The 13344-nt window shown below is 47.3% G+C and overlaps 1 protein-coding gene across 3 annotated transcripts in view; it reads right to left on the reverse strand.

The window, feature by feature from the left end:
• Positions 1 to 188: 188 nt before the first annotated feature.
• Hdac6 (histone deacetylase 6) overlaps positions 189 to 13344 on the reverse strand; it is a 22126-nt gene continuing 8970 nt past the window's right edge. For all 3 annotated transcript variants that reach the window (XM_028770794.1, XM_028770795.1, XM_028770796.1), the window contains exons 11-29: positions 9529 to 9655; positions 9366 to 9431; positions 9213 to 9272; positions 9046 to 9135; positions 8385 to 8491; positions 8226 to 8293; positions 7875 to 8040; positions 7659 to 7787; positions 7353 to 7521; positions 6988 to 7121; positions 6342 to 6410; positions 6031 to 6223; positions 4120 to 4269; positions 2132 to 2306; positions 1520 to 2013; positions 1328 to 1429; positions 1053 to 1199; positions 829 to 957; positions 189 to 599 (exon numbers count right to left, since the gene is read on the reverse strand). In XM_028770794.1, the coding sequence (XP_028626627.1) occupies positions 531 to 599; positions 829 to 957; positions 1053 to 1199; positions 1328 to 1429; positions 1520 to 2013; positions 2132 to 2306; positions 4120 to 4269; positions 6031 to 6223; positions 6342 to 6410; positions 6988 to 7121; positions 7353 to 7521; positions 7659 to 7787; positions 7875 to 8040; positions 8226 to 8293; positions 8385 to 8491; positions 9046 to 9135; positions 9213 to 9272; positions 9366 to 9431; positions 9529 to 9655 (2644 nt within the window). In that variant the 3' untranslated portion in view covers positions 189 to 530. The remainder of the gene's footprint in view (positions 600 to 828; positions 958 to 1052; positions 1200 to 1327; positions 1430 to 1519; positions 2014 to 2131; positions 2307 to 4119; positions 4270 to 6030; positions 6224 to 6341; positions 6411 to 6987; positions 7122 to 7352; positions 7522 to 7658; positions 7788 to 7874; positions 8041 to 8225; positions 8294 to 8384; positions 8492 to 9045; positions 9136 to 9212; positions 9273 to 9365; positions 9432 to 9528; positions 9656 to 13344) is intronic.

Consider the following 13344-nt stretch of genomic DNA (forward strand, 5'->3'; position numbering starts at 1 on the left):
TCCAGCAAAGCCAATCTGGCAGCCCACTTCAATTTTAGTTAAAAAAATTTTTTGGAGGTGGGGAATGGATAGACAGAGTGTTGAGTTGATGAAGACCTCTCCTTTCTTCCTGCCTCTCATCCTTCCCTCAGATGTGCTGGCTGGGAATGACGCGTTTTTTCAAAATTAAAAAAAAAAAGAAAGCTTTCTTCAGGTTTTGTAACAACTTCAACTTTATTAAATATGCAGGCCTGACACCACTGCCAGTGGTCTCCTTCAATGGCATCCTGTAATCTCAGCTCGTCCCTAGGGCTACTAAGCTGTCCCTCTTCCCTTCTGGGTAGAACAGTGTTCCTCGAGCTGGCAGTAGGCAGAGGCACATCTAAAACTCAACAATAGAACCCTCTGCAAAAGGATTTGCACTTAAAATCAGCACCTGGCAAAGGATATTCAAGATGGGTTACAGTGAGGCCACCCTCATCCAGGACTGCAGTGAACTGAGCTGCTCTGCCTGGGGCCTCGGAAGGTAAGCAGGCAGTGTGCTTCGGGATTTAGTGGGAGTGGGGCATGTCCTCCCCAAACTTGTTCTGGTGGGCAGCGTTCTTCACATCTTGGAGATCCTGAGGAAGAAGCAAGGACAAAGTGAGAGTGGCTCTATTTCAGCCACCATGAGGCTGTCACCACAGTATCAACAACCGCTTCTAGACTACCCTATACCCTTCTGCAAATATTCATGGGGCAGCCATGCAAAGGAGTCTGTGTTCTCTCCTTACCAAATGATAGAAGGGATATGGGGCAGAAGGGGACAGGGCTCAGTGTGCATGGGTTAAACACCCTGCCCAGGCTCACCTCATGGTGGACGTAAGCCTGACAGAGATAACACCAGGTAGACAGGTCAACACAGCTGAGTACCAATGGGTGTTCAGAGGCTTCATGGTGGCAGACCATATGGGCATTGACATAGCGACTGCAGTAAACCTGAGGTTGGAAAGTGACTGTCACAGGTTGCTTGGCACCAGCTGAAGTTTGCTGATGGGCCAACCTCTACCCAATACCCTCCTTTTGTTCCATACCTGATAGCAAGTCAGACACACCCAGTTCTCCTGGAGTGTTCCACAGGTCTTACAAGGTTGGGACACATTTAGGCCTGCTGCAGGAACGGGGTGTACTGCCATCAAATGGGGACACCAGGGTAGTGGGGTCACGGCATAAAATACTTCCTAGAGTGGGTAGGAAAAATGGGGTAAGGAAAAGATTCGACCTCCCCATTATACATCCTATGCTCCTCCTATCTGGAGGCATGAATAGACAAGACGTACCCATAACACCAGGCTCTCCCTGAGCTCACCTGAGCATTAAAGTCCCCAAATCCCGGTGTCAGCATCAAGCTGTTCATGTCCTGACCTCCGGCTGCTTCTCCTAGCAGGCCCTCCTCAGATTCAGAGGCTTCCTGGAAACACAGAAGGAAAAGATGTAGCTGAGAAAGCCCAGTTCTTAGCCTCTTGCCTTCTACCCTCTTCCCAGGTTTGCTGGGTTTTACCTGAGCTTCACTGCTTAGCTCCAAAGTTCTAAGAAACCCAAACTCCAGGGACTGTGGGGCTGTGGCTCCCTGCAGAGGTGACGCTTCCCTGCTTGGCTTGCTTGCATATGAGGCTGGAGGAGTTGGCCCAGTTCCTCCCACAGCCTCCTTTGAGGTGGTCTGCTTAGCTAAGTTCTCTGTAGCAGCTGCTGATGCACACTGGTCCCTGCTGGCTCCTGCCACCATCTCCTCTGAGGTGGCCAGGTCCAGCGTAGTTTCCTTAGCAGCTTGTTCTGAGGACTGGCCCTGACCAGACACTGCCTTAGCCGTCTTTGATTTAGCTTGGCCTAGAGTAGCCTCTTTCTCAGGTAATGCTGCTGTGGTCTTCTGCATGCTTAATTCGGGAACCTTTCCTTTTGGTGAGGTCATCCCCTTAGCTGCCACAGGGCTGGCTGTTGGGGGCAGCTTCTTGATGACAAGCCTAGAACTAGAGCATTCTTCCTTGTCTTCCATCTCTGGAGCAATGGAAAAGACATGTAAGTATGGCTGTCACCCCCTTTCCGACCTCTAATCCTTCCCCCACCTTCCGTTCTCAGGGAGTCCCCCCGCACCCCTGTTCTCAGGCCCACTTACTCATCAACCGCAAACTGCGCCAGTATTTGCGATGGACTTGGATGGCCTCACTAATTGAAGCCAGGGCTCCTGGCTGTGGAGGTCGCAGCGAAGTAAGCTGGGATGGTGGGTCTCCAAGGAGGGAGTGGGTACAGGCAGCCATAGATTTCGAGATGGATGCCAAGTTGTACCCGCCCTTGGTAAAGGAGAGGGTTCCACTGTAGCTCATCAGGGAATTTGGAGGGTTAGATATCCTGACTCTCCAATTCGGTCTCCTCCTTTTTCTAGGGCACTAAAAGTCTAGAGTGTAGGCTAGTACCAGGGACAAATGAGTGTGACACATTTGTAACAAGGGCAGAATTCACTGTGTGAGGTGGCTTGGGGGGGGATGTAAATGGTGGCTGTCACATGCAAGATAACAATGACGATACAGATCAGAGTATTAATACATAATAGCTCACGTTTATTGTTTGCTATGAGTTAGACCCTACTTTAACTCCTTCATGCATGCTAACCCAGCCCTCACAATGGTAGGGGTTCAATGTGGACAGACCTGTCTTCCCACGCCCAAGAGCCCCTGGCCTGCCTCACAGCATAGAGAGCACAGAGCTGCTCCACACCAAAGCTCAGGGTGGATCCCCAAAAGGCCCTGTTGGGACCTGGGATAGGAACAACTAGTATTCTCTCCGTACGGTCCCCTAACTTGAATTTCTTTATACTTGCTAGAAACCTGTTTCTACTCATTTTACATGTACGGAGACCAAGGCTCAGTCAGAGCAGGGAGATGACTTTTCTGAGGTCACAACAGTTGAGGAAGTAGTGCTGGGATTTGAACCTGGGCTGACAAAATAGTCCATGTTGTTGCTAGCATCACCATGGAGCTGATCCCTAGGCCCTTGGTACAGGCCATAAGTTCTACCACCGAATGACTGGTTCTTCACACTAGTTGAGGTTCTTAACCACCCTCAGCCTGCCATAAGCAGTCCCAGGCGAACTGTAAATAGGACTTCTTGTAAGCCAGGTAGTTTCTCCGTGACTTACTGTCCTCGTCTATGAAAATCAGCACCTAAGCTTGCTGAGTGTTAAGTTCATGTCTGAAAGATGTAATGGTAGGAAGACAGGGCATCTTTACAATGTACACTGTATGACACGGCATCTTTACAGTGCACATTGTATGACAGGGCATCTTTACAGGCTAGGAATACCTTCGTGATTAGCTAGCGCCATCTGTAGGATCAGAAAATCCATGCATATAAGGGGACGGGTACCTGTCACAAACGGTCAGTGAATTTACTTTGTCTCAATTCAAAAGATGGTGAAATCCAGGCCACCAGAGACAGATGTTCAAGTCTCAGTTCTGCTACTATTAAATGTGTGACCTCAGGCAGTTACTGTTCCTCAACTCCCTGGTTTGATGAGGGCAGGCTTTTTGAAACAGGGTTTCATGTAGCCCAGCCTGGCCTCAAACTTGATATGTAGCCGAGGATGACCCTGATTTTCCTCCCTCCTCCTCCTCCTCCTGTCCCCAAGTGCTGGGACTGTGTATGTGCCAATAAACCCAGCTAGTTCCTCTGATTTTGAGAGGAAAATGGGTTAAACAGACTTTACCTCACAGCGCTGTTTTGTCAAGCAAACTTGTAAGACAGAAAAGTCCAGAGAAGCCTACTTTGCATGTATTCAGTGCTCAGCAAAGTTTCTAATACTGCTACTGTCCTTATTAAGATCTCATTTGATGCCGGGCAGTGGTAGCACATGCCTTTAATCCCAGCACTTGGGAGGCGGATTTCTGAGTTCAAGGCCAGCCTGGTCTACAGAGTGAGCTCCAGGACAGCCAGGGCTATGCAGAGAAACCCTGTCTCAAAAAACAAAACCAAAACAAAACCAAATCTCATTTGGGACAACCATCCCAGGTCGATCTGTACTCAAAGGAGATACAAACTGCCCTGAGGGATATAGCTAACCCTTCCAAACTGCCCTCCCACCATAGGAAGGGCCATCAAGAGAGTTACCTCTAGAATAAGAATAACACGGCCACCGGCGAGGCCCATCAGCAGGTGGGTAAGGTGGGCATAACCCTCAGGCGTCACTTGGCAGCCCCCCAGTGGGTCCCCTTGTGCAGCATCAAAGCCAGCTGAAATCAGCACTAGTTCTGGGTTAAACTGCAGTAAGGAGAGAAGAGAAGATGGCCCGAAGGCTTGAGGAGGCAGTAAACGATGGGAACAAGGGTATCGCAATGCAAGGCAAAAACCCAGAGGATGTGAGACCAGAGATCTGAAACGCAGGAACAAAAGACAAGGACATGAGGAGAAACAGACATGGCCGACCTGGAACGAGACAAGAGTATACCTGCCAGAAACTCAAGACACTGGGAGAGAGGCTGGAGAGATGGCTCAGTCATTAAGAGAGCTGGCTGCTCTCCCATAGGACTAGGTTCAATTCCCAACACCTATATGGCAGCTCACCACTGTCTTACTCTAGTCTCAGGGGATCAGACGCCCTTCTCTGGCTTCCATAGGCATGAAGCATATATGTGGTACACACATATATGTAGGCAAAACATGCATACATATAACAAATAAAGGTTAAATAACCTCTTGGGAGATACTATAAATTAACAGAAGAAGGCATGATATAGAATCTGAGATAAATATGGATCATAGAGAGAAAGAGACATGGAGACTCAGAAGGCAGGAGATAGTGACAAGAGAAACAGAGACATAACCTCTCTCTCACATACAAGAGTCAAATAGGGGACACACACGCACATGATATAGGCTGTTATCCACAGACTATAGACTAATAAAAATGTCATATGTCTCCACTCCCAACCAATTTCACACTGACAGGGCTGCAAATCCCACTGCTTATACTTGGTTTCTCATGGGGACAATAATACACAGCCACTTCTGCACAGGCACAATGATGCACATGCCACCGCCACAGTTACAATGGTTACAGACACAGTGCTTGTGCCCACAGGAGGCAGTCACCTGCATGCAGTGACACACACATTCAAGGGGAATGTCTGCCGCCTGTGCAAAGTCACATGCACGCCGATGTAAAAGTACAGCCCTATGCTCAGGCTTGCAGAGTTGTGTCCTCACTGCAGTGTCAGCACACACATGCCACTGGCCCTTTGCTCAGTTCACTGTGTGTGAACTGAGCCAGGCCACACCTCTGGGTCGAAGGAACCAGACTCATATATAGACATGTGGACCCAGTTAGACAGATATGGATGACGATGTTACTACAGCCTCCAATATTCAGAGAGGCTTTCTCAGGCTATCATAAGACAGCAACATACAATATTACACCTACCACACACAGAAAGGAGATGACAGCTACTGTGTAACATTACACACATGTGCCGGGCGGTGGTGGCGCACGCCTTTAATCCCAGCACTTGGGAGGCAGAGGCAGGCGGATCTCTGAGTTTGAGAGTTCAAGGGTAGCCTGGTCTACAGAGGGAGTTCCAGGACAGCCAGGGCTACACAGAGAAACCCTGTCTTGAAAAAAACAAAAAAAAACACCCCCCAAAACAAACAAACAAACAAAAAAAAACATTACACACATGTACCCACAATGTATCTAATCTCAGGCTTCTCTTCCACAGAGTTCCACAACAGAATCTCTTAGGGATACCCTTACAGCCATGCACTCAGGATAAGCAGATGGATTCAGAAGGCACAGACATGCATATATACATACACATAGCCAAGTTCACATATAAAATGTCACACAGATAGGCCACTCACACGTAGCCATATGTACATAGACAGACAGATACATTAGGCCATCCATCACCACCTCTGTCCCAATAGCCATCATATGATTAGTCATCTGGTAGTCAAGCGCACATGTCAAGGTGGCAGATGTGTGCGGCCACTTATACCAATGTCATACAATGATCAGAGCCTTACCTCATAGGCGATGGGAAGTACCAGACGATGCCACGAAGCCAGGTAATCAGCATCACCCATGCGGGGCCCATTCCAGGGCACATTGACAGTGAAGCCTGTACCTGCAGCTCGGCCCACTTGGCTACTGGCACCTTTATCCCCCATGGGGAAGAAAGTGCCACGGTCATACCGGTGCAGGGACAAGTATAATACACTGCCAGGGAGAAGGTAGGATGAGAAAGGAGCACAGCAGTTTAGGGGCTATGAATACCCCTGCAGGATGTTTCAGCACCCTCTCACAGCATACCCTTGCCCACAGTCCCATCATTCACCTGGGGTCATCCTCAAATATGTGCTGAGTTCCATTACCATGATGGACATCCCAATCCACGATTAGGATCCTGGGAAGGAAGACAGTTCTTTTTAGCAGCTTGGGACATTTAGGACTAGAAGTGGACCATGGCTAGACTAGCTAGACTCCTACAGTCTTCAGAGGCATGTGTTGCTGGGAAACAGGACCATGGACATAATGAGAAAGCAAAGCTATTACTGTAAGAATGAAGGTTCAATCTTGGCTTCCTGAACCTATGGGCCTGAACAGGTAATTAAGGCTAGGGACTCTTCTAGAGACTGACTAGGGAACAGGGTTCCAGGCCTGGCTAAGGGTAACATGCCAAATCCTAGGCCTTTTGGAGTAAGTACTAGGAGCCTGGGCCCGGGTTCTGTTGGGTTAACCTGTTAGGGATCAGGAATGCTGGTACGATATCCTGGATCCCAGTTTATTAAGCATCTAGATTGGGTGGCACTTAATACACCCGTCCTGGGTCTTTTGTAGTCCAGTGCTGCCCAGTGGACACTTGTTTCTATGTAAGCTCCCTGGGGGTAACCATAGGCCTGCCAAGTAAGACTGAACGAGGAGAGTAGCCAGGTCCCTGGAAAGATCAGGTTTTGGGGTCTTAGGGGGGAGGTGGACCTTACCGCAGGGCACGTCCAGCAATGACCTGGGCATGGCGAGCAGCCACAGCTACGGAATTGAAAAAGCAGAAACCACAAGCAGCATCTGGCTCTGCATGGTGTCCTGGAGGGCGCACTATTGCAACGCCATTCAAAACCTGTAGAGAGGAACAGGGAGACTGTGTCTCTGGCCCTCACTCTCGTCCTTCCCAGTCTTCTCTTTCTTCTGTCTACCAGCCACTAGGCCATCCACTCCCGGGTTCTCCTCCCAGCAAACTCTCTTACTGCCTCTGGCCTCCTAAGCGGGAATGGGTGGTCCCTGTCTCTTTCTATTTTCTCAGGACCTCATTTCTTCAGCTAAAGTGCGTTGGCACGCAGAGAAGACGCACCTCTCCTGAAAGCACAGCTTCCACAAGGCGGCAGGCAGCACCCGTGGCCAGCTGTGCGCAGGTAAAGGTGCTGGGGCAGATGTAGATGGACTCAAAGTTGGCACCTTCACGGTGCAGATCCCGGGTTTTCATCTTTTCTGTGGCCCGGAGACACTCCACGTACTCAGCACTGGAGGCACAGAGGAACAAGACTCACCAGCTAGTCCCCACATAAGAACCCGGACCTGTCTAGGTGGGTAGTAGCTCCACCCATTTTGGAGAGCCCTAGGCTCTATTCTTAGAACTTCTCTAGCAACGGGGTCTGACCTGTGGCACGTAAGGAGCTCAGCATCTGTGGCCGGCCGAGCAGGTAGGATGAGACAGCGTGCTGCAAGACCCACCTCCTCCAGGTGACACATGATGCGTAAGATGCGCTGAGGTATCTCAGGATGATGACTAGCAGTGGGGGAAAGCAGAGCCGAGGGGTTAGTGACTGAGGAGAGTGAGTCAAGCACCACTTAAGCCAGCCCTCTGAGCACATACTTGTCCCATAGGTTACAGTGACTCATCATCCTTTTGTCATAGACCAGCCCAGTGCGGTTCTGGAGCAGGGGCCATGTGTCCATCGGCAGAGCAGCAGCCTCCCAGCGGCCTTCCTCTTCTTCCTCTTCTAGCATGGCTCCTACTTCATCTTCCTCCTGGGGCTCAACTATAAAGAGGGGACTCAGATCGTCCTACTTCCTGAATCTGGATTCCCCAGACATAAGACCAAAAATTCCTACAGCCCTTCCCACCAAGGCATCCCGGCAAAGCAAAGCAAGAAGAGATCTGGGAGAGAATATCCTGCAATAGCTTACTCCATGTCTAATGATATCATTCACATTCCCCACCTACCTGATTTCTCAAGGACCTCCCAGAAGGGTTCAAGGGCTTCTAGAGTGCAGGAGATAGAAGTCTGGGCGCTGGGGAGGAAGGAAGCAGAAACGTGAGTAAACTGCCCCCTCCCAGCAGACAGTAAGGGCTCAACCTTTCCTCTGTTCCCCCCAGACTCACCTTGCACAAGGTGCAACAGGGGACTCCAACATGGGGCAAGGGTCTCCAAGAAGGGTGTGGAGTGAAGCACTGACCCCCTTAGCCAGGGCATGGAGGTTATAGCCACCCTGGGGAAGAAGTTGTTGGGGGAAGAGGCAAGCAGAGGGCCAGATATTACAAGAGAAAGATACTGAGAATAGTAACAGTATTTAGCTGCATACTATCTGTTAAGCAACAAGAAATTTAGAGAATGACTTTATTGAATTCACTGTAAACTAGTGGAAGTGATTACCGTTGGCATGTTGCCCACTTGATCTAAGGGAAGCAGAGGCACAAAGGCTTTATGAAGTGGTAAGGCGGAGCCAAGAATAACAGTTTTTTTTTTTTTTAACTCCATCCCCAAGGCCCAAAAAGGTCTGTTCTTAAGCCTTCATGTGGGCCAGTAAGATGGATCAGAGGATAAGAGGGCTTGCTATCAAGCCTGAGTTCAATCCCTCAAAAGAATCTACATGGTGAAAGGAGAGAACCAACCACCCCATGTTATCTTCTGACCAATACACACATCATGGTACACATGCATAGTGTGCACAAACACATACACACACACACACACCAAATAAACAAATACAAAAATCCTAAGCCCTCTAGGATCTACAGGGTTAGATAAAGGTGAATTACTCACCTCTAGAGACAGAATCAACTTGCCTCCTGCCAAACCCATGAGCAAATGGGTTAGGTGCGCAAATCCTGCTGGAGTGGCAGACATCTCTCCCTGAGGGGACATACGAGTGACATGAAGCTCGGTGTACTCTCCTTGGTCTGCCTAACACCCCAGAGAACCTGCCCTACCTTGGGGTCTCCATGAAGGGCATCAAATCCAGCAGCCACCAGGACCAGCTGAGGCTGAAACTGAGGAAGGAGACATACTATGTGAGAACACCTGCGTTCATCGATCATCCTGCAGCGTTACCTCTCACCCCAAATATCCCAGATCTTTAAGACCTCAAAAGCAACTGGCAGAAGGATGTGCAGGAAAGCAGCAATGTAGTCAGCATCTCGCATCCCCACCTGCAGACACAGAAGCGCGATGGATGCAATAGTCAGTTACCTTTCTTGAGCCTGTGGGAAGGCGGGCTAGGCTCACTTTACATGGGCAGACACTGACCTGGTTCCAAGGTACATTGATGGTATATCCTTGGCCTTGGCCAAAACCTGTAGTAGACCAGTTAGAAGCCTTCAGATGGGGCCAGAACCGACCATGCTCATATCGGTGGATGGAGAAATAGAGGACACTAGAGGCAGAGAAAAGAAATGTTGAGGGATTGACTAGCTTGTGTTAACCCAGTCCCCAGCACAGAAAAGAACAAGGGAAATGAAGAGTCAAATGTACAACTCTCAACGTACAGCGGCAGGAGGTGGTTCAACAAGTTGTTTTTACCAGCTACTCAGTTCTTTCTCTCATATGTTTTTCTTTTTTCAAAAGGAATTATTTATTGTATTTCAAGTATGTGAGTACACTGTAGCTGTCTTCAGACAAATCAGAACAGGCCATCAGATCCCATTACAGATGGTTGTGGTTGCTGGGAATTGAACACAGGACTAGTGTTCTTAACCACTGAGCCCATCTACAGCCCCCATCTCCTACATTTTTCTAATTCTCAATCCATACTCATAATTTTTCTATTAGTTTACCCTTCCATTCACTCACCAACTTCTTCATTTTCCCATTCATTAATTCTCCCCTTTTTTCTCCATTTGTACTGATCTCCTGCCAGAACCCTCCTGTCAAGTGTCCACCCAATTTCAGACTCAAGTCTAAGGTCTCCAGAGCTACTGAGTCAACCCAAGGACCTGGGAGATCCTGACCTTGTGAGAGACTCTAGGTCATGTCTTCTCATATCGCCCCCCAAGTGTTATCATCCCAGGGTAATAACAACATTGGCTACTGGGCACCCACAGGGGTCATGGGGGAACTTAAATGCAGAAGCCAGTGAGAGCTGTAAAGGGCGGAAAGTTCTTGATGGGGAACCTAGTGATTCCACTGAAAGAAGTAGAGAGGTGCAGAGGCTAGGAATGAGGAAAGATGGAACTTGGTTTTGTGTGTGGGGTTAAGGGCTGCTGTCTAAGGCTGCTGCTATAACTCAGTGACGACAGTCCTTTTTCCTTAATACTTCACAAAGCCACCTCTACTTCTATTTCATAGGTGAGAAAATTGTCACAGCAGTGAGAAGGACCAACACAGAAAACTGATGCTGAAATGACATAACGTGCAGGTTCTGACAAAAAGATAAAATCTACAGGCTCAGACTGAGAGGACATCACGTACATGTTCTGGGTGAAGAGACATGGATAGGTACTAGCTAAAAACGCGCACTATTACTGTTTAGTCGAAAAGGACGTGATGGACAGATTCCCACAGAAAGCACAGGAGATGGTTTTGGGCAGTAGTAATTAATTCTGTTTTCTGGGACAAAAAAATCTTGAACTTATCTGTCCATCTATCCAGTTACCATCTAGCTGATCAACTACACCCTGTCTTGTTCCAGTGTTCTCAGGCAGCATCCCCTCTCCTATTTGTGGGAAATAAAAAAGTAGTCAAAAGCAAAGAATCTGGACTAATTCAACAGAGACATCTTCAAATATGTTTATATTATAGCTGTGAAATTTAAAGCATATAAAAAAGATTCTTCAAAGTCTTGGAATTGGGGAATGAAATTCCCATACAAAGCTCAAGTCTTGAATGGGTAATGGGTGATTTTTTGTTTTGTTTTGTTTCTATATGAGATCTATTATGTAGCTCTGGCTGTTCTGGAACTTTCTATACAGACCAGGCTGGCCTTGAACTCACAGAGAACCACAATGGCCAGTCTGGAGAACAAAAAGTTTCCTGAGGGAATAAGTAAGCAAAGACTTGAAGAAACCCAACTCTACCAAGAGCCCTCAGTCAGAAACAGAAAAAAGCTAGCACCATAATGGCTTGCACTTGAGAGGCAGAGGCAAGTGGATCTCCATGAGTTTGAGGCCAGGTTGGTCTACAGAGTGAGTTCCAGGCCAGCTTGGGCTATATAAAAAAAACCTTGTCTTGAAAACAAACAAAAAACCTAGCACCCAAGGAAACTTAGGTCTATAGAGCATACAGAAGAGGATTTTACTTTTATTGATAACTTTTTGTAGTACTACATACTGAACTGAGGGTCTTAACAGCTTAATAGATAGATTTATGAGCATATGTGTGTAGGTGGCATGTACAGGACAAGGGACAAATGGCTGTTAGTACTCTAGAACCATCCACCTTGGTTTTTTGTGACAGGGTCTTTCTTTGGCTTGGAACTCATCAGTTAGGCTAGGCTGGCTGGTCAGTGAGTCGTGGCGCTGTCTGACTCTGCCACTACAGTACTTAGGATTATAAGTGTGTACCACCATTCCAGGCTTTTTAAAAATGTAGGTTCTGGGGATCAAACTCAGGTCTTCAAGCCATCCATCTCCCCAGACTCCAGCAGAATATTTTACAATAAGTTCAATCACTCCAAGTATACCAATGGACTGATAGAACAGGTCCACCCTTTACCTCTCTGACATCCCCGGGAAAGGACAGTAAAAGTGCCAGCTATACCGCACATCTATAATCTCAGCACTTGGGAAGCTGAGGCAGGAGGATTGAGAATTTAAGGATAATTTAAATTACATAATGAGACCTTGCTTTACTTTTCCCCTGAAAAAGCTTATTCAAGTCTTACTCATTTTTTTCAGACATGATACTTACATCATTTTGTTTTAAATGCTGGGGATGGGACCCAAAGCCTTGCTCATGGTAAAAGCAGTTCTACCACTGAGTTCTATCTCAATGATTAATACCTTTACTAAAAAAAAAAAAAAAAAAGAAAGAAACCCTATTTTTTCAAGACGCATTCTAGAGTTTATGCAGACAGAAATAAACCAGGGGTAGAGTAGTGGGTGTCGATATAGATGAAAAAAATTGAGTAATAAACTTATTAATGTGGAAACATTTAATCCAGGAAGCCACAAATGAACAAAAATAAAGAATGCAGTGGGAGAAATTTTAAAAGAGAAAAATTAGTGAAGTTTTAAAATAGCAGAGATGTCAAATATAAAAAAGGCCAGAAACCATATTGAGAAAGTAAGTGAAATAGATATATACCTTTGGCAAGGCTGAGGGATTTAAAAAAAGAAACATTGGGGGCTTGGAGCGATGGCTCAGAGGTTAAGACCACTAGCTGTTCTTGCAAAGGACCTGGGTTCAGTTTCCAGCACCCACATGGCGGCTCACAACCACCTACAATTTCAGTTCAAGAGGATCTGACTCTCTCTTCTTAATGGTATTCATACATACATCTAGGCATATACACATACACATAAAAATTAATTTTAAGCCGGGCGGTGGTGGCGCACGCCTTTAATCCCAGCACTTGGGAGGCAGAGGCAGGCGGATTTTTTTAGTTCGAGGCCAGCCTGGTCTACAGAGTGAGTTCCAGGACAGCCAGGGTTACACAGAGAAACCGTCTCAAAAAACAAACAAAAAAATTAATTTTAAAAAGATGTTGTATGCCCCCAAGCCCAAAGACATTCTTTGTTTTTTTCCACCCTGGCATTTGTAAACTCCAACCTAATACCTGGATCTTTTCCCACAGTCCCTAAACTTGAGATCTGTATCAGCAGATATCTTGCGTCCATTCTGGACAAACGCCTTTTAGGAATTCAGATCTACAAATAGCACAGTATAGTAATCCCGATGGCCCTAAGAATAGCCCTTCAGTTTGCGGTATAAACAGCCAAAGAAGACATCTGAAGAAAGCACCAGTATAAAGAGAAGACAATCAGCCACTGGGCGGTGGTGGCACACGCCTGTAATCCCAGCACTTGGGGAGGCAGAGGCAGGCGGATTTCTGAGTTTGAGGCCAGCCTGGTCTACAGAATGAGTTCCAGGACAGCCAGGGCTACACAGAGAAACCCTGTCTCAAAA

This window comes from Grammomys surdaster, unplaced genomic scaffold, assembly GCF_004785775.1.
Source record: "Grammomys surdaster isolate TR1022 unplaced genomic scaffold, NIH_TR_1.0 204, whole genome shotgun sequence".
Lineage (NCBI taxonomy): Eukaryota > Metazoa > Chordata > Mammalia > Rodentia > Muridae > Grammomys > Grammomys surdaster.